Source organism: Dendrobium catenatum, unplaced genomic scaffold (assembly GCF_001605985.2).
Source record: "Dendrobium catenatum unplaced genomic scaffold, ASM160598v2 fragScaff_scaffold_158, whole genome shotgun sequence".
NCBI classification, from domain to species: Eukaryota; Viridiplantae; Streptophyta; class Magnoliopsida; order Asparagales; family Orchidaceae; genus Dendrobium; species Dendrobium catenatum.
The window spans coordinates 227391-246285 of NW_021318620.1; the positions used below are offsets into that span (position 1 = coordinate 227391).

Sequence of the window (18895 nt, forward strand, 5' to 3'; positions counted from 1 at the left end):
AAAATTGTCTTTTTATTTTGTGGAGTTACAGAGGTCCTTTGTTATTCCTCTTGGATCCAAAATATCGTTTGTTGGGCTTGCTCTACTCTCACGGCATGCTTAAACTCTGGAATGATATGAAATTTGTGGCTTTCTTGGGCTTGTCTAGTCACAGTAACTGTCGCATGGATGGCTAGGGGAACCTCTCCTCAGGCAACCGATGTAGTGTGCCAGCCATCCGTAATTTATGCTTGATATATCATCAAAAAATTTTCTTGATCGGGCACAAACCTCGAGGCAAAATCAAGTTGGAAACTTGAAAAATTAAATCAGGGACCATCTGATCTCCAATTTTAGTAAACCTACAGCCGAACTGAACGTCTCGGAAATAAGAATCCAACGACACCAAATTCGACTCAATTCGAGCCCAAATGAGTCCAAATACAATATTGAATCACATTTTGAAGTTTAAAACCATAATTTGGATTACCAAATGATTTCCAAACGTGACATGCTTATATTCGAATCAAGCGGCTCAAAGAGACAAATCCAACGAGCTCAAGATCGCTAAATTATGTTATCATTAAGACATTCAAATGCCCAAGTAAACGGTCCACGATCAAGGGAATCAACATCGACCGTCCATTAAAACCACTCCCAATTTACCCTTGATCTCTCTCCTATTTACTGGCCTCATTTGTAATCAACTGTAAATACTAGTGAATTCATTCAAATTAGGATAGACCTCGTGGTTTTTTCCTTTTTTTTAGGGTTTTACATGTAAAAATTTTGGTGTCTCTTATAAATTCTTCACCATCTCTTTTTATTTGATTGTGTTGGATTTCGTACAATGCTAAGACGTTAAACTTCATACTTCTCTACCGCCGCAAATTTTGCAGGACACAACAATGCCATTATTCTAGATATAAGACATTTTAATTGAATTTGATAGTTGTGATTGGGCTTCTCAGTTTGCAAACAACAAATGTTTTGTTCTCATTCACACCATTTCAAAAGGTTGTCTATCGTGTAGTTGCATGCATAGTCTCTCGTTGGTGCTTCATTAGTGAATTCATACTTGGATGGGGCCCTTGTGAGTATTAGATATATTTTGTGGATTGTAAATCCTGTTGCTGTCAAGCGATCAAACTGAATTTTGGGCTTGCACTTGAAAATACACTATGGAATTACAATTGGTTGCTCCTATGGTTATCAATATAGCTTCATGTTTGCAAATATTTCATCTTCCTCTGCTTTACCTACTCTAGTTTGATGGGATATGAACCAATCTGAACATTACAATTGCTCAAGCTTTAGCTCATGTACACCTAGTTGCTCAGTTGTATTCTTTATTAGTTATCCTTGTCCCAATCCCAATTATTTTGGGTTGTCAGCGAATGATATAATTTTTCCAAGTGGACAATGTCACAGAATATTTTTCTACATCGCTTGTGGTGGAAGTTCTATTGAAGCTACTGCTACAAAAATGCACTAGCTATTTCTTCACAACCATAAATTATGACTAATTAGCAGATTTTGTATTGAAGGATTGACTGAGCCTCTTGTAATGTAAGTAAACTGCATTTTCCAGTTGCCTAAAAAATTAGACTACCAAATATGAATTTTTTATGTTATTATTAATATTTTTAATTTTATTCAGAATTCTGGTCTTGGTATTCTTTCCTTTGTTGATTTTCAGTACATTATGTCTAGCATCTTGGATTTTTCACTTTTGCAGGTGATGCAGTACTCTCTGTAAATCCTCCTTTTTTGACATTTATGAGGCAAATAATTGTTGCACTCAAAAAAAAAAACTGACCAAATAATAATATTTAATTACTAATTATACAATTAATTTAAATTAGATAATTAATTTATGCACTAGTTAGATTATTAATTAATTATTAATATTTTAAATTATATTAATTAAATTTATCAATAATAACTTAGATGTGTCTAAGGGTTGCCTTTCATCTTCTCTTTTCGTCCTTGCTGTTCAGCTTCATTGCTTCGCAGGAGGTGTAGAGATTGCATGCGTCGCTGGTTGTGCAGGTAACTTTCTATTTTTCGCTCGCTTCTTCGGCCAAATCTCATAAATCCGCCGAACGGAGGGATTTAGTAAATTCGGGATTTATGCCGTAAATCCTTAAATCCGGGATTTACCCATCACCGGGATTTAACGCGCGCACAAAAACCATTTTGCTGGATTTAGCATAAATCCAACTTAAATCTTCCTGTAAATCCGACCTCTGAAATTGGTGGCTTTGTTGGACTTGGATAGCCAGTGAGGGAGGGAGAATAGTCAGCTCTCTATTCTCTCTTTAGATCTAACACCGACTGGCTTCCATTCTCGAATGATTTGAAATATACGAGAGAGATGGTATGTATGTTAAGCCACCTGGCCCACCTTATTTCATTTTTTTGCCCTAGCCTGACTACAAACTTGACACTATTGTAGTCCAGAGGTAGAGATATGTCCGGACTCCGCATGGAATAATTTCTCCAATTTCACGCATCTCCTCCATCATGGATCCTACATTTCCTTGGTGTTGCCCTAGTCTAACAGTTGCCCTTGAATGATCAGAAAAATGTGGCTTTGTTAGGCTTGGGTAGCCACAGAGAGTTGACTACATGGATGGCCAGGGGATCCTCTCCTCCGGCAACTGATGCAGTGCCACCCCTCAGTTGTTTTTGTCATCCTTCTAGATGCAACAATTCTATTTAATTTGATTGTTGTGATTGAGCTTTTCTGTTTGCAGACAGCAAATATTGTATTATATTCACACCATTTCCAAAAAAATTGTCTTTTTTTTTTTTTTTGTAGAGATCCAGGGGCCTTTCTTATTCCTCTTGGATGCAAAATATCGTTTGTTGGGCTTGCTCTACTCTCACAACTGGCTTAAACTCTGGAATGATATGAAATTTGTGTCTTTGTTGTGCTTATCTAGTCACATAGGGGTAGCTGCCGCATGGATGGCCAGGGGATCCTCTACTCAGGCAACCGATGCAGTGTGCCACCCATCCGTTGTTTATGCTATTATACTAGATAAGACATTTTAATTGAATTTGATAGTTTTGATTGGGCTTCTCAGTTTGCAAGAAACAAATTTTTTGTTCGCATTCACACCATTTCAAATGGTTGTCTATCGTGTAGTTGCATGCATAGTCTCTCGTTGTTGCTTCATTAGTGAATTCATACTTTGATAAATAATTAAGGTCAAATATTTGATAAAAATCTTTCTATTCCTGATTTTTGTCACTTGCACTGAAAGTACTTGGTGTTGCCCTAGTCCGACAGCTGGCCTCCACTTTTGAATGATCTGAAATATGTGGCTTTGTTGGGCTTGGTTTGCCACAGAGAGCTGACTGCTTCATGGATGGCCAGGGGATCCTCTCCTCAGGCAACCGATGCAATGCCACCCCTCAGTTGTTTATATCATCATATTAGACGCTGGCATTTTTATTGAATTTGATTGTTGTGATTGGGCTTTTCAGTTTGCAAACAGCAAATATTTTCTTATCATTCACGCCATTTCAAAAAAATTTGTCTTTCTATTCTGTAGAGATCCAGTGGTCCTTTCTTATTCTTCTTTGATCCAAAATATCTTTCGTTGGATAAGATCTTTGAGACGCCCGTGGCTTATTGTCTTTTGTTGTTGGGTGTCATGTTTAGTATTCTGATCATGCAGATGCGGCCATTGTGAGGATTAGATATATTTTGTGGATTGTAAATCCTGTTGCTATTAAGCGATCATACTGAATTTTGGGCTTGCATTTGAAAATACACTATTGAATTCCAATTGGTTGCTCCTATGGTTATCAATATAGGTTGATGGTTGCAAAGAGTTCATGTTTCTTTGCTTTACCTACTCTAGTTTGATAGGAAATGAACCGACCTAAACACTGCTGCAACTTGCTCAAGCTTTAGCTCATTTACACCTAGTTGCTCAGTTTTATTCTTTATTAGCAGTTATTTTAGGTTGTCAGCGAATCATATCATTATGTCACAGAATATTTTTCTAGATCGCTTGTGGTTGAAGCTCTATTAAAGCTACTGCCACAAAAAATGCAATATACCAGGGGTCCTTTTGTCAGGTTGAGTTGACTATGTAGACCCGGGATCATGATGACCCGGGACGACGATATCATGGGATATAGATCGGGTCTATCATCATTTTTCCGACCATCCACTCTAAGTGCAAGGTGATATATTTTCAATTTTAAATATTAAACTTTCAAATACCAAATCATGCTGCTACTATACCCGGATATTACATATTTGTTTGACAACCAACCATAATCGAAAGTTCTCTCTCGCTATCGGGAGGGGTAATTAACTATAGGGGCTTCTGCCTATAGGAAACTTGAACTCAAATCATAAAGTCCTCATAAAATTAGGGTGAAATATCTTGGTAATGTCTTATTTAAAACCCATTCTGCCTTTTGAAAATTTGCCTTGGAATATATTCGTTAAAACTCTCCTTGATGACCCGAAAAGAAAACCAAGGTCCCAGGGAGAGGCTAGGGAGCGAATTTTCGGAGCCCACATGTAATTTTTCTATTTGAAACTCAATTTTTTGTTCTCCTGCTTGATGATGTTTTTCAGTTTTACAAATTTTAATATTTTCTGGATGTTTATATGATAACTGAATGCTAGTCGGGAGTCACAATGTTCTTCATTTGTGGTCCTATAAAGGAAAGGAGCAATGTGGTTTTATGGGAAGTATGTCAAATTAATTGTCAGAGCATATATACGTATATACTCCATTAATTCCAAGGCTGTAATGCATTCATGTATGGTCCTTAAGCTCAACTCTCTGAGTCTTCTGAATCCTTCTTCAAACAAATCAAGCAAGGCCTCCAAACTCTTCTACCTGCGACGACGTTGTTAGAAACTTGTGGAAGAGTTATATTATTATATATATAAACACACACGTGAACGTGATTATTTTCCTCTCAATTTTGTTTTGCATCTATTTCTTTATATAATCTTTAAACCCAAAATCCAACTGATCAATGCGATCAATGGCCTAAGAATTGAATGCTGAACCATTTTCATTCATTTTCATGATGATATAGCCATTTTCTAATGATGTGAAAAGTATGAGAATAATTTCCTCTATCAAGAGAGTGTTGAAGGACTGGCCTAGCCCGGTGACCAGCTTCTACTTGAATGATCCGACTTTCTGGCTTTGTTGGGCTTGGCTAGCAACAGAGAGATTCAAGGGTTCTTTCTACTTTCCTTTGGAGCCAAAATTTCATTTTTCTGGGCTTTCTCTAGCCTGATGACTGGCTTTATTTTTTGAATGATATGAAATTTGTGGTTTTGTTGGTTTTGGATAGCCATTGATCTGTGATGGGGTTATTGCAACATCCATTTCATATCAGAGCATTGCCATACTCAAAAAATAATTTCATACAAATGGATGGGTGTCGTCTGCACCGACACTTCTAAAAGAGGCGTGCAGTGTCCGACAAGTGTCAAACATACGTGTCTTAGATATTTTTTAAATATAATTTTTTGTATTTAAAATTTTATTTATTTAAATATCTTATTTCCTCTCCACAAAATCAAATCAATTGTCCTCTCTTAATTTCCCATTCATCGATTATCTTCATTTTCATTTCTCTTTTGTCGGTCGTGATTTTGGTTTCACAACAATGCTTGATGTTATCTAAACATTGACGTCTGATGCTGTTACAATATCAACATTTTAAAACCATCTCAACATCAAAGGCTAACATTATATTGGCATTGATGCTCAACGTTAGAAATTTCTATACTTACAACTTGCTCATCTTTGTCCAACATCGTCTTATCATTGACGATCAATGCCCTCTCAACATTGACGGCAAATGTCTTCTCAACATCGACGCCCGATACTTGAGGCATAACATCGATGCCCAACTCTTGTTGATTGCAAGCTCTGTTCCTATCAAAAAATCATGCGGAATTTTGGGTTACACATTCAAATCGAAGTAGTTCCTCCTAGGGTTGCGAATAAAACTCGATGTTGACAAATAGTTCATGTTCCACTTGTTTACGTTGTTTGGTTGGTTTGATATGAAACAAACTTACTCGAACAAGGCTAAACTTGCTCAAGCTTAGCTTATTTGCACTCCTAGTTGCGCAAGTTATTCGTTAGTAATTATCCTTGTCCCAAGTATATTGTATTTTCATGTTGTTATCTTTATCTCAAGTGGACAAATTTACAGAAACATTTCCTACATTGTTTGTGGCGGAAGCTCTATTGACTATTGATTAAAAATATTCAATCTATTGTTACGCAGCAATACATTATGATTAGTCAGTAGGTTTTGAATTTTCCTTATGTTGAATTTAAGGATTGACTGAGACTCTTTGATGTGTTGGAAGTAAACTACACTATCCATTTGCCATAAGAATGAAACTACCAATGGTGTTTTTATGTTTTTTTTTTAATCTTAATCAGAGTTGGTTTTGGGGCTCTGGTATTATTTCCTGTGATGGTTCAAATGATATGATGTCTTGCAGCACGGGTTTTCATTATAGTTTCTTTTAATATTTCAAACGAAGTAATACTCTCGTTAAATCCTCGTTGTTCACATTTTCTGATGTCAATCATGCTATCCTGACCTTCGACTTGAAAGCCAACCAGTTCTGACTTGACTTATGATGCTCCCATTGTCAAGGGACTAAATTGGCATTAATTTTGCATCTCAATTTCCATCAATTTATACTCATGGGATTATTTTGGATTAATTTTATATAGTTGTGGGACTAAATTGGAGAATGTGATATCCTGAGACTAAATTGGCCACATGCTGATGGTTGTGGGACTATTTTGAGCCTCTCTCTCTCTCTCCCTCTTTCTCTCTCTAATATATATATATATATATATGCATACACAATAACAGTAAGCATTTAATCCCACTACATGGAATTGGCTACATGAATCCTTTTTGTCTATTGTGTCTTGTTAAATGTTAAACTCTTATCTAAATCTAATACAAAAGGTCATTTTTAATACTTGATAACCAAGTCTCTTTAGGTTTACCTTTATTTTTCTTAACATATGTTGGATCTAATACATCTACTCTCCTAACGGGTTCATCAGAAGGCCGACGTTTTATGTTAACAAGCCATCTAAGATGACTCTCTAATCTTAATATGCCATTGGAGCTACTCCAACTTTTTTACGTATATACATGTTTTGCATTTATTATTTAAGCGTTAAGTTTGAGCATCCTCTTTTAATGGAAAACATTATGTGCCTTAAGCATTATTGGTCTCACCATCATCTTAGAAATTTTCCCATTGAGGGGTACTTTTTATTCACACAACAGACATGATGCATTCCTCCACTTCAACTGTCAAACTTCTAATAATATCCATATCTATTTCACCATCATTTTGAACAATATATTCGAGATATCTAAAATGTGTACTTATTTTATTGACTTGATCACCCTATGTTACAATCTTCGCCACTAGATCATTTACAACTAAAATTACAATCCATTATTTTGTTTTAGTGCTACTCAAATAAAAAGCTTTAGACTCTAAGATTGACCTCCATATTTCAAGTTTTTCATCAACTCCCTCTCCAGTCTTATCAATAAGAAGAATATCATCAGCAAAAAATAGACACCAAGGTATATCATCTTGCAAATGACTAGCAAGATCATCCATAACTAAAGCAAGTGATATGGGCTTGAAGCTGATCCTTGATGTAATCCAACAATTCTTTTTCCACACAAGGTTCCTCAATTAGTTGTATCTTGTACTTGTTATTTATTACAACTAATCCAAAATCACATTTACTTGTAATTTGTTTTTTTTTACTCCCACTTAACATATTAAAAAATTACATTATTATGTTGGTGTGCTATGGGGACGCATCCATTTCTCTTTTTTTAGTCGAGCTCTTTTTTGGGCATATAGATGCGAGGGAGAGAGAGAGAGAGCAAGTTTTCTTCTTCCTCTTGGAGCCATATTTTCTCTTGTCCGCCCTAGCCTGATAACTGGCTTCAACTCCCGACTGATCCAAAAACTTGTGCTTTTGTTGGGCTTGGCTAGCCATTGAAAGTCATATATGGCTGTGATGAGGTTATTGCTACGTTCATTTGTTGTCAGAGTAATGCTTCACTCATATAACCTCACACATAAATGGATAGGCGTGATATCCAGAGCCATTTTGAAGGTTGGTATTTCATTTTCCTCTTCTCAATTGATTGTTTCGCAACAAAGAAACTTCTCTTTTTGCTTTTCAAGTTTAAGGTGTAGCAGCCATCTTATATGATTGAGTTTTAAAGTTTTTTTGTGTCGCAGGAAGGAGGTGATTATCTCTTTTTGCTTTTCCTTGTACTTCCGTAAAATAAAGAGAAGAGTAATGCTATTATGCCTACATCAAATATTTTCTGTGATACTCACAATTCCCAAATAAATAAATAAATAAAAAGCTACACTGTCCAACTCACATGGGATAGATAGAGATGGATATGGTGTGAGGCTCTGCATCATGGATGGCTGCAGGATCCTCTCGTCAGGCAACCGTTGCAGTGTCACCCATCCAATACTTGACATTATTCTTAATGAGGCCTCCTAAATAAATTTGATGGTTTTAATTGGCCTACTCAGTTTGCAAAGAACAAATATTTTTTTTACATTTACATTGAGTAGTTGCATGTTAAGTCTCTTCTGTGCTTGATTAGCAAATTCACGAGTGATACTCATTAAAAAAGTAGGCGCAAATCCTAGAAAAAAATAATTTCCTGGTTTTTCTTTCTTGCACAGAAATAAATATTTTGGATATGCTGGTATATCTTCTTGTGGGCATTGATGGCTATGTTGCATGGCCTAGAAGTTATTGGATTTAATTTGTTTTATTTTGTAATGGAATATATGGAGTGTAATTTTAGTAGTAATAGACCTAGTGAGGGGATTGTGACTTTGGGCGATCAAGTCATTAATAAGAGTACACGTTTTAGATATCTTGGATCTATTGTTCAGAGTGATGGTGAAATAGATGGGGATATTATCAGCAGAATTCAAGTTGGATGGTTGAAGTGGAGGAATGCATCGGGCTTGTTATGTGATAGAAATGTACCCCTCAAACTTAAGGGAAAATTCTATAAGATGGTAGTGAGGCCTGCAATGCTTTATGGTGCCGAATGTTGGCCTTTAAAAGAGAAGCATAATACTAAGTTAAGTGTGACAGAGATGAGGATGCTCAGGTGGATGAGTGGCTTTACCCTTAGAGATAGGATACAAAATGAGCATATACGTGAAAAGGTTGGAGTAGCTCCAGTAGAAGATAAGATTAGAGAAAGTCGCCTTAGATGGTTTGGTTACATAAAACGGCGGCCTTGGTTAGAAAATATTAGGAATGACCTTTCTTTATTAGATTTAAACGAGAATTTGACTTTTAATAGGACACAATGGAGAAAAAGGATTCATGTACCGACCCCACGTAGTGGGATAAAGGCTTGATGTTGTTGTTGTTGTTGTTGTATTTTGTAATGGAAGAAGCATTGATGACCAGTCTTCTTTTTGCACGTCAAAAATTGCAAATGTGCAGATTAGGCTTAATATTTTGTTATAGAAGTATCCTTGATTACTTTCACTTGGAATAGGTGGCAACCTGTGATATAGTGCACTTGTGAGAATTTGGGATTTTTGGATAGTGTAAATAATCTTCTAGGTTATAGTCTCTTGCTGTTGGGAGGCATTCTAGCTGTCTTTGGATCATGCAGATGCAGCCGTTCTTTTGAAAACTTCCCACTTTCCTGATGTCTCTCAGAGCTTCGGAGGAATCTTGAAAGAAATTTGTACACATCTTTACTACTTTGATTTCATTCTTTTGCTTCCTGCTAGAAAAAAAAAAAAAGATAAAATAAATTAAAAAAGATGACTTACTATTTGTTAAGAATGAATCTGTTTGCAATCATAACGAGGGAGCTGCGGTTCTCAGGAGAAAGTTGTAGATACTGTTTATTCATTCCTTTCTTATTGAACCTTGATGCAGCGAAGAAACTAACTTGATCAGCCTCTGGTGGTAATTTGGCAATCCGCATTTGCAACTCAGAAATCTTTAATGGCGAGGCCATTATTTCCAGATAAAGTTTCTCTGAACTCTTTAACGGGCTTCTGAATGAAATGTCTTAAGCAAAGCCAATAGAATTGTTTTTCGGTTATGCATTTGCGTTATTCCTTCTGCAAATCTTCTGCAAGCTTGAGAGTACTATCACAGGGAACCAGAAACACTAACTGAAGGTTATGCATTTGCGTTATTCCTTATGTTATAGTTTTGCAGTCGTTTCGAATAAATGCATGATAGATAAAATTGATATATTTCTTTGTATTTTATGAATTATTAAAATATTCCTTATTTATATAATTATTATTTATAATATTTTTTGAACCATCAGGATGTAATAACAGTTCTAGCTGGTTTGAAGCTTATTTTTGGGATAACTTGTTCAGAGTAACAACGTTTTTTGTTTTATCATCTAGACCTTCAAGCTAAAAAATTATTGAGTTCTTTCTGTGATGATCTAATCAAATGTGGCAGCTATGGAAGAAAGTGGTGCTGTATTCTGATGGGATTCAATAACTGATTATTATTATTGTTGCGTTGATGATAATTTTTAAGATTTATTCAATAAACTGATTGTCAGCCATTGAGTTTTGATGATATTTTTCAGTAAATATGAGCAACTTTTTACCCCATAAATTTTATCCTTTTTAATATATGATTATCAATGTTCTTAATATCCAAGTTATGAATCAGACATTTCTACCTCTAATTTGATATTAAAAAGATAGGAATCTTTGTTAGTTCATACAGCTGTTATAAACCATTCTAAATCTCTTCTTAAAGTTATTACAGTTCATATCTGAATAAAATATCAGCAAAAATTGCTAAGATTGTGCAATCTAATAATAAATTATTTCATTCCAGTTCAACATTATGAACTTTTTTTTTTCCATGGACTGATCTCAGAACTTATTGAGTCATATTGGAAGTTTCAGAACTTCAACCTGATGATGATTTTCTGGTTCCATCTAATGTCAAGAGCGCCTTGTATAAATCTGGGCGTCTATCCCTGAAAATTCCCCAGCTATGTCTCTGGTACTTAATTTTATCCAGGTTGAACTCAGCTGTTAAAACAGCTTCATCTTTATCATTTGCAAGTGCCACGATTTCGCCGGTAGGTCCTGATTCCAGTTTTATTTAGAAAAGAATGAACAATTTTCCATAAAGTTCAAAGAATGAAAAGAGAATGCAATAGAAATACCTGCTATGAATGAATTTCCATAGAACTTTATTGTGCTATCACCATGTTCTGTTTCAATAGTTTCCTTGCCTATTCTATTAGAGGCTACAACTGGAACCTGGAAGCATATAGGATTATAGAAATGGTGAGCTATAGTGTTGAAGAAGATTGATGAATATCGCCAATCAATTTTATGCCGATCAACGAACTTGTAAATTTTTGTACTCTTGAATGTTATGTCGTTGTCTGAGATTATTTAGTGAGGCACATAGAGCTATTATTTTTTGATAGCAGAAGCTAACTTACCAAGTTGGCTCCAGCATGACCACACATTACTCGCTTCCAGTGTTCGCGAGAATCTAGTTCTGAATCTTGTGGTTCTGATCCTATAGCAGTTGGGTAAAACAGTATCTCTGCACCTTGAAGAACCATAGCCCTTGCAGCCTCTGGAAACCATTGATCCCAGCATATTGCTACCAAGAACAAAACAAGTAGCTATCATAATCAGAATTATTAGCAGTAGCAGCAGCCTACTTGTTCATGAAATATCTCAAGTAGAACATATTGTGCCTCTAATATAACCTAAAAGTTACACCAGTAAAAAACTTGGTCTAGAAGTCTATATAAATGAAGTTTAAGTTGGTTCGACTAGCGATAGAAGATCGACAACTAGTTCCTGTAAAAAAGGGGAAAAAAATCCTCACTTTCTACACAGTAACAACATAGTTTTCAATGACCTACCAATTCCAATTTTGGCAAATTTAGTTGAAAAAACCTGCCAAAAAATGGTTGAAGAGAACAAGATCAGTTCCAGTAAATAAGAAGTTTCATTATATCAAATTTTGTCCAGAGTAAAATTATCTTGTCAAAAAAAAAAAAGTTAGGACCTACCTTGAAACCAGTATCGCCAGGATTGAAGTAGAATTTTTCCTGATATCCTGTTAAGAACAAAATTTTCGATTGCTTTATGAAACATTCCTCACAGAGCCCAACAACAAAAATTAAACATGCCTGGTCCGTCAGGAATATGAGATTTCCTATAAAGCCCAAGATCTGTTCCATCAGCATCAATTATGGCTACTGAATTATAATGTGCATTATTTGCTTCTTCAAAAAAGCTCACAGGTATGACCACACCCAATTCCTGAGCAAGTTTCTGCATCCTGAACACACAAAATTAAGGCCAAGAATGCCAAAGTGCATGTAAGCCTCCAAGCAAAACAGTTCATCAGTTACCTTAAAATTGTTGGATGATCTTTATAAGGCTTAGCACGCTTAAAGAAATCCTCCCTCTGAGCCTGACAAAAGTAATAGCCTTCAAATAATTCCTGCAGAAGAAAATGTCAAATGTTAAGTCTTTTTTTTAACTTGGTATCAGCAAAAATAAAGCTATTGGCCTACAACACTGATAAGGCTTTGTTTGAGATAGCTTTCTTGCTGCTTCTCAAAGTCATTTTCTAATAAAAATTAAAATTTTTGTTCTAGAAAGCGGCTTTTAGAAGCAACAAGAAAGCCGTTCCAAACGAAGCCTGAATTAAGAAAGTTGGTTTGGTAAGGAAGTTTAGGTCAAGGAATCAAATAATCTAAAAGTAATCATGCATGACATGAGCCTTACTCATTTTGTCCTGTTTTCCACAAAGAAATGTAACATCAAAACACAAATATTGCACATACATTAGCAAAGACCATGGGTATTCACAAAGCTAATCAGCAAAAGAAAAAACCTTGGATCTCAAACATAACTTGACTAACATCCTCAAGTAGAATAAAAACCCGAACAGTTAGATGAAAAGTCTCAATAGCCACCAAGGCATAATAAATACTCCAAAACTTGTGCTTCAGCGATGCTACTAAAAAAATTGGAGAGGTTTCTTCCTCCGTAGAAGTGCACCAGACCCTCTTTTAGAACTTTATTTTGCTTCCTCTTATTTGAAAGAATTCGATAAAATCTTCTTGCATTGATGTTTGAAGAGATAGTTATTGACCTTCTTAATCATAGGACCTAGGAGAACATGTATAAAGTTTATGAAAGAGCATGTGTAAAATTTTGACACTTATAAAACATGTATGAAAATTCTAGCATTTTCTAGATTATTCTAACATTTTTTACTTATTTGAAATATTTTTTTAAGCATTTAATTAGAATTAAATGCTTCGTTAAATTAGATGGCAGATTTTTAGGACTATATTTTTTTTAAATAACCATTTGACCTATTTCTATAGATAAAAATTTCAAAGCTTCAATTTGGCTATTTGATTTAGAATTAAATTGAGTCAAGATTCCCTCTTATTTCTTCTTAAACATATCTCTCTTCCCTCCTCTCTTTCCTCTCTACTCTCCTAAGGATTCCTTTCTCCATACTATTAGTAAACGTGTCTCTCTTCTTCTTCTTTTTTTTTAATTTGTGTTTTAGATAAACTAGTACTTTCTCAAAGATTTATTAATATAGCTTAAAATCCTTAACATCTTAATGCAATATTAAGTCAGGTGACAGTTAAATACATAAGCTTATCGACAAAACAATACAGGGGTATCTTTGAAGCTTTCCTTATCATTGGACGGATCTCAGCCTCTAAGGTATTCATGGGAGATCAACAAGTTTGCATCTGAAAAACTCGATTTCTTCAAGAAGGTATATGCCATATTCCTTCTAGGAAACATAAGCATCATCTTTTCTATAAGCAAACTCGATGTGGAGGAACTACTTTGGATGTACCAAATTTTTAGTTGTGAATGTCATCCAAAGATAATGTTTTATTTCCTCAATGATAGAAATATTATTTCTAATAAGAAGAATATCATTAGTAAGCACACCAAAGATCAAAATTCCAAAGATCAAAATTCAGGAGGATGAATGTGGAATGATGATAGAGTGATAAACTGAGTAATTTCAAAGAGCAACATTAGCAAAGACCATTTAAAATTCATTAAATTAAGCACAAGGACTTTATTTAAACCCATATATGACTCTCTGAAGCTTTCTGATTTGTTCTCTCCCTAAGCAGCATATCAGAGGGGTTGCTCTATATAAATCTCTTTGAATAGTTCTTTATAAAGAAAAGTATTACTTACATCCATTTGAAGTATCATCCGCCCTTGGTTAAAGGCCACATAGAGAATGAGGCACGAAAGATTTAGTCAAGATGTTGGGGAAATGATATTGGAGAAATGATATCAACATAGTCAATATCATGAACTTCTATCAATTTATCTTAATAGCGGGTAACACCTATAGACATGAAATGGGTAATCAAGAAGTGTCCCTATTTCAATATCCATTGCAAGCTACAAAGTAGGATCAGGCAAGTCCTAAGAATAGATTTAACAAAGAGATACAACAAAGAGATACAAGGCCAAACAATGAAAGGAAGTGGATAAATGATCAAATAATGTAAAATACTATCAGGTGGTTAGTACAATGTCGTTTACCTTTTTGAGAACAAATAAAAAGAGATTTGAGGTTTCGATTGTAGATAGACGCCCAATCGTAGTGAACAAGATGAAATGAGGTGCATGTGAAGGGGATAGATGAGGCGAACGGGTATAAACCCATAATATAAGAGTAGGCATCAAAGCATGAGGTGGAAGTGGAATTCCTAAAGAAAATTTTGTAGTGGAGGTAGAAGGGTAATAAAGAGATGCTATGTGAAATATAACAATGCAAGATGATGTCAATGATTATATAAAGGCATAAATGGATCATAACTTTGGTAACCTTGAAGAGCAAGATAATAACCGAATAAAATAAGGAAATAGTTTATGGCATTTAGGATGAAGAGAGTGAACATAATCAATACAATTGAAAACATAATGAATCAAGGAAAAAATATATTTGTGCAGATAAACAAGAGAGAAGCATCACTCAGAGCAGTGAAAGACTAATAATTGAATGAGAAGCGCACCTCCTCAAAATTGTCATGAAACTTTCATGTGAAACATTAAGGTATGAGCAATGTTAAGGAGATATTTGTTTAAATTCAACCACACCACTTTATTAGAAAGTAAAAGAATGTAAAAAGTTAAGAGTAACTGATGGATAATAGCATTTTTAGCACAAGAGCAAAAAATAGATTGTGTGTCTTTCAAGGCATCATTAAAATGATGAATTTTAAAAGAGGTGGAAAATTGAGTTTTATTTTTAATAAAATTATTTGAATACAACAAATATTTTGGGTCAACATTTTAATTGACATATCCAAGTAAACTTGATGTAGTCATCGATAAAAAAAATAACAAACACACAAATAACTAGACACTACATTTGGATCCTAGGTATCGTAATGTACCAAGTCAAAAAGGAGCACTGCTATGAGAATATGTTGACATAGGAAAAGAGACATTAAGTAGATTGAAAGGCATAAGGGAAACAATGAGTTAATTAAGTAGATTGAAAGGCAATGCTTGAATGAGGTTGCAAACAACTAATCATCATATAAGATTGTTTAGAGTGGTTACATGTGCAAGCTCGTTCGAGCAAGAAGATCCCAAGCGAAAGGAAGACTTGCAACAAGAAAGAGGTGCAACTGAATGTGAGTAATGTGGGGCAAAGTAAGGAGATGTGTGAATGCACACAACATGCATAATAGGACACACAAATTAAGTGATTAAAGCAACACATGTAGAGTTTGAGTGCAACACACAAGCCAATGAGATAATGCATCAAACGGGTGTAGCGGGCAAATAGAACACAATAAGCAAGAATGAGGCATGGCATGTGAAGTAGCATAAGCACAGCTGGTCTACAACCTACAAGTTTAATGAGCAATTGTAGTCGTTAGACATAATAGTGAAGGTACAAGAATAGAAAAGGAAAAAGACAAGGAGGGCGAATGAGGAAGGGAATTGATGACTAAGCCTAAATCGGACTCTGATGGCATGTTAATGTGATTGAAAACTAATAGATATTTTTTTGTCAAAATACTCAATGTCTCAGTAGGCAAATACATGAGAAAAAATACAAAAGAAATAATTAGGAGAATAACCTCAATTAAGGGAATACAAAATATTAAATAATAAATAACTTCCAATATGATAAAATCTCAATGATAACATGAATAAATCATAAAAAATCATAGCTTTTCACACATTGGTTCCAACATGCTTTGTTTCTACTGTGACAAAAAGAGGATGAATCTAGTCGACACTATAGCAAGTGACCATGATGGAAGAATTAGATTGTATGAATACTTGTCATCCAATTTCATAATTGGCTATTTAAAAGTTCAAGTGCTAAGAAAATTTATACTAAAAGTATGAAAGAATAAGCATACCTGAATGAGAACAATGTTTGCACCCTTCTTGTGAGCAGCCCTGACCAACCTGAATAAAGTTTTAAATTTATCATTACAATTTTAACAAAAGGATAAAAAGTCCAAACATCAAATGCATATCACCTTTTTAGCACGTACAGTTAATATAGCATATTCAACATTATCATGAGACAGGATATGACATCAATTGAGCTTTATGGACACTATCACAGACTAAATATTGCCTTATAACAACTTTTTTTTTCTCAAACTCACATTCCCAGATTAATATGCTACTCTTAGAATTCTACAAAAAAAAAAAGTTTATTTGCCAACAAAATTTTGTTTTATCTTGTTTTCTTTGATTTTCTATGTCAAATTGTATCAGGATCCTAAAAAACAACTATCTATCAAGTATAAAAATTGACATGAATCACACATCCTGAGAAAAGTGAGGTGGAGTGAACTAATCCCTAATTTACCTTCATTCCACTTAACTGATGACTTAGCCGACCCCATGTAGTGGGACAAAGGCTTGATGTTGTTGTTGTTGCCACTTAACTGATGACTAGATAAGCTTGTAACAATATAACAAGCCCTCAAATGAGATATAACACACCACATCAAGTCTGTGGACACTTGAGCTACTTGAATCGGAGCTATGTCAACCCTTAATAGGCAAAACAAGTTTAAGTAGGCCCATGTTAGACAAGACCACCAAACTGGGTCACACACTCACGCTCCTTATATAATGCAACTTCCATATATAAGCATTAATAAGCAATGACTTTGCCACCACCAAAGCTTGAACATTTGGGAACAAGAGTTGTTGGACCAATTGCATGGATTCTTCTCCTCATAAGCAGTACATTAAGGAGGTTTGATTGCATTGGAGGGCGTTTGTTAAGAAATTATTATAAAATGACTAAACTTATCCAAGCCATAGAGCCTCCTACACACCACAAGTTTCACAAGTCAATCATCTCTAAACACTCATCTCATAGAGAGGAGTTGAATCACATTAAAATGTTAAGAAATTATTACTTGGTTCAATCAAATCAATACAAGAGATATAGAACCTTCTTAGAGTTCTTCCAACCCATATGCTCAATTTTGATATATTACAACAATTGTTCTCATTACAATGGCGTTTATGATTTGGAAACTTCAAATCACTGCCCAAGATGACACCCGTGTTAATACCCATCACCGCCCGGACCAATCTAGGTTAGAGTAGGTCTTTCAAGTCAAACAAAGAATAACCATGATCATAGCTTTATTCCAAAAATTTAGGGTTGGCGAGACAAAGGATAAATAACATTGATTACAATTCAATCATCAAATTTATTGTGGTTAAATCAAAATAATGAATTCAAATAGGACTAAAACAGACCTCCAAAAAACGAAAACTACAGCTCTTGCTCAAGTAATTTAATAGATTCTCCACAATATTTGAACAAGCTAAGGACAGATACCCTCACAGTGTTAAGGGTGTTCAGAAGCACGGAAGATACACAGCAGATGTTCCGTTAACTTCTTTATCCTTCTATTTTTTTCTTAGGGCTCGTTGGTCTTTGGTAGATGGGCATGAAGTTCTAAGAGTCCAACCTTGGGATGGAGGTTGGATGAGAAGCTAGTGGGTTGTAGACTGAGGTGAACTCGTCTTCAAGAGAAATCCATGATTGATAAATTAAATCAATTCAGGGAGGATTTGCAGGAAATCAGCAACTGTAACAAAACAAAAATAAAAATGATACCTTTCAGCTGTTTCAACGTTGCCGGAGACGGAGTCGGAGCAAGCAAACTGAAGAGTAGCCACCACCACCTTCCTTTCTCCCTCCATCTCCCCGAATTCTGGGCTTTTGCAAAACACCAATTAGGTCTACCGGCAAGGAATTTTTATTAGGTCCGGTGTCGTGAGGTACCTCTACTTGCGGACCCAGTAAAATGGTGACACTTGTTTTTACTTTTTATGGCGTGGCCAATGATCCAACTTGGATCGAAATCCGGGATTGCTATGTTTGCGTATTGCTCGGCATTGCTTGACAATAACGAGAAATACAGCTTTGTAAAGACCAATACCGAGCAATACCTAGCAATACCTAGCAAAATCGGGGTATTGCTTGGTATTGATATGTATCTTCACATAATGGTATTTCTCATTATTGCCGAGCTACGAGCGGGTTATAAATTCATCGGAAGAAAAGCAAGCTTCGTCCATCGGAAGAAAAGTAAGCTTCGTCGTGCTGTTCGGCTTCAATCGAGAGGAGAAAAGCGTTGCTTCAATCGAGAGGAGAAAAGCGAAGCTTCGTCGTGCTGTTCGACTCCAATCGAGAGGAGAAAAGCGAAGCTTCGTCGTGCTGTTCGGCTTCAATCGAGAGGCTTCTTCGGCTCCTTCATTCGACTT

At 35.3% G+C, this 18895-nt stretch overlaps 1 protein-coding gene across 1 annotated transcript; it reads right to left on the reverse strand.

The window, feature by feature from the left end:
• Nucleotides 1-10750: 10750 nt before the first annotated feature.
• Nucleotides 10751-18416, reverse strand: LOC110102695 (N-carbamoylputrescine amidase). Its single transcript, XM_020831134.2, has 9 exons — nucleotides 18246-18416; nucleotides 16510-16558; nucleotides 12475-12566; nucleotides 12250-12401; nucleotides 12130-12176; nucleotides 11980-12013; nucleotides 11545-11711; nucleotides 11260-11356; nucleotides 10751-11179 (listed from the first exon to the last, which is right to left on the reverse strand). Exons 1-9 carry the CDS (start codon nucleotides 18329-18331, stop codon nucleotides 10998-11000), a joined length of 906 nt encoding a protein of 301 aa, XP_020686793.1. The 5' UTR covers nucleotides 18332-18416; the 3' UTR covers nucleotides 10751-10997.
• Nucleotides 18417-18895: the final 479 nt, after the last annotated feature.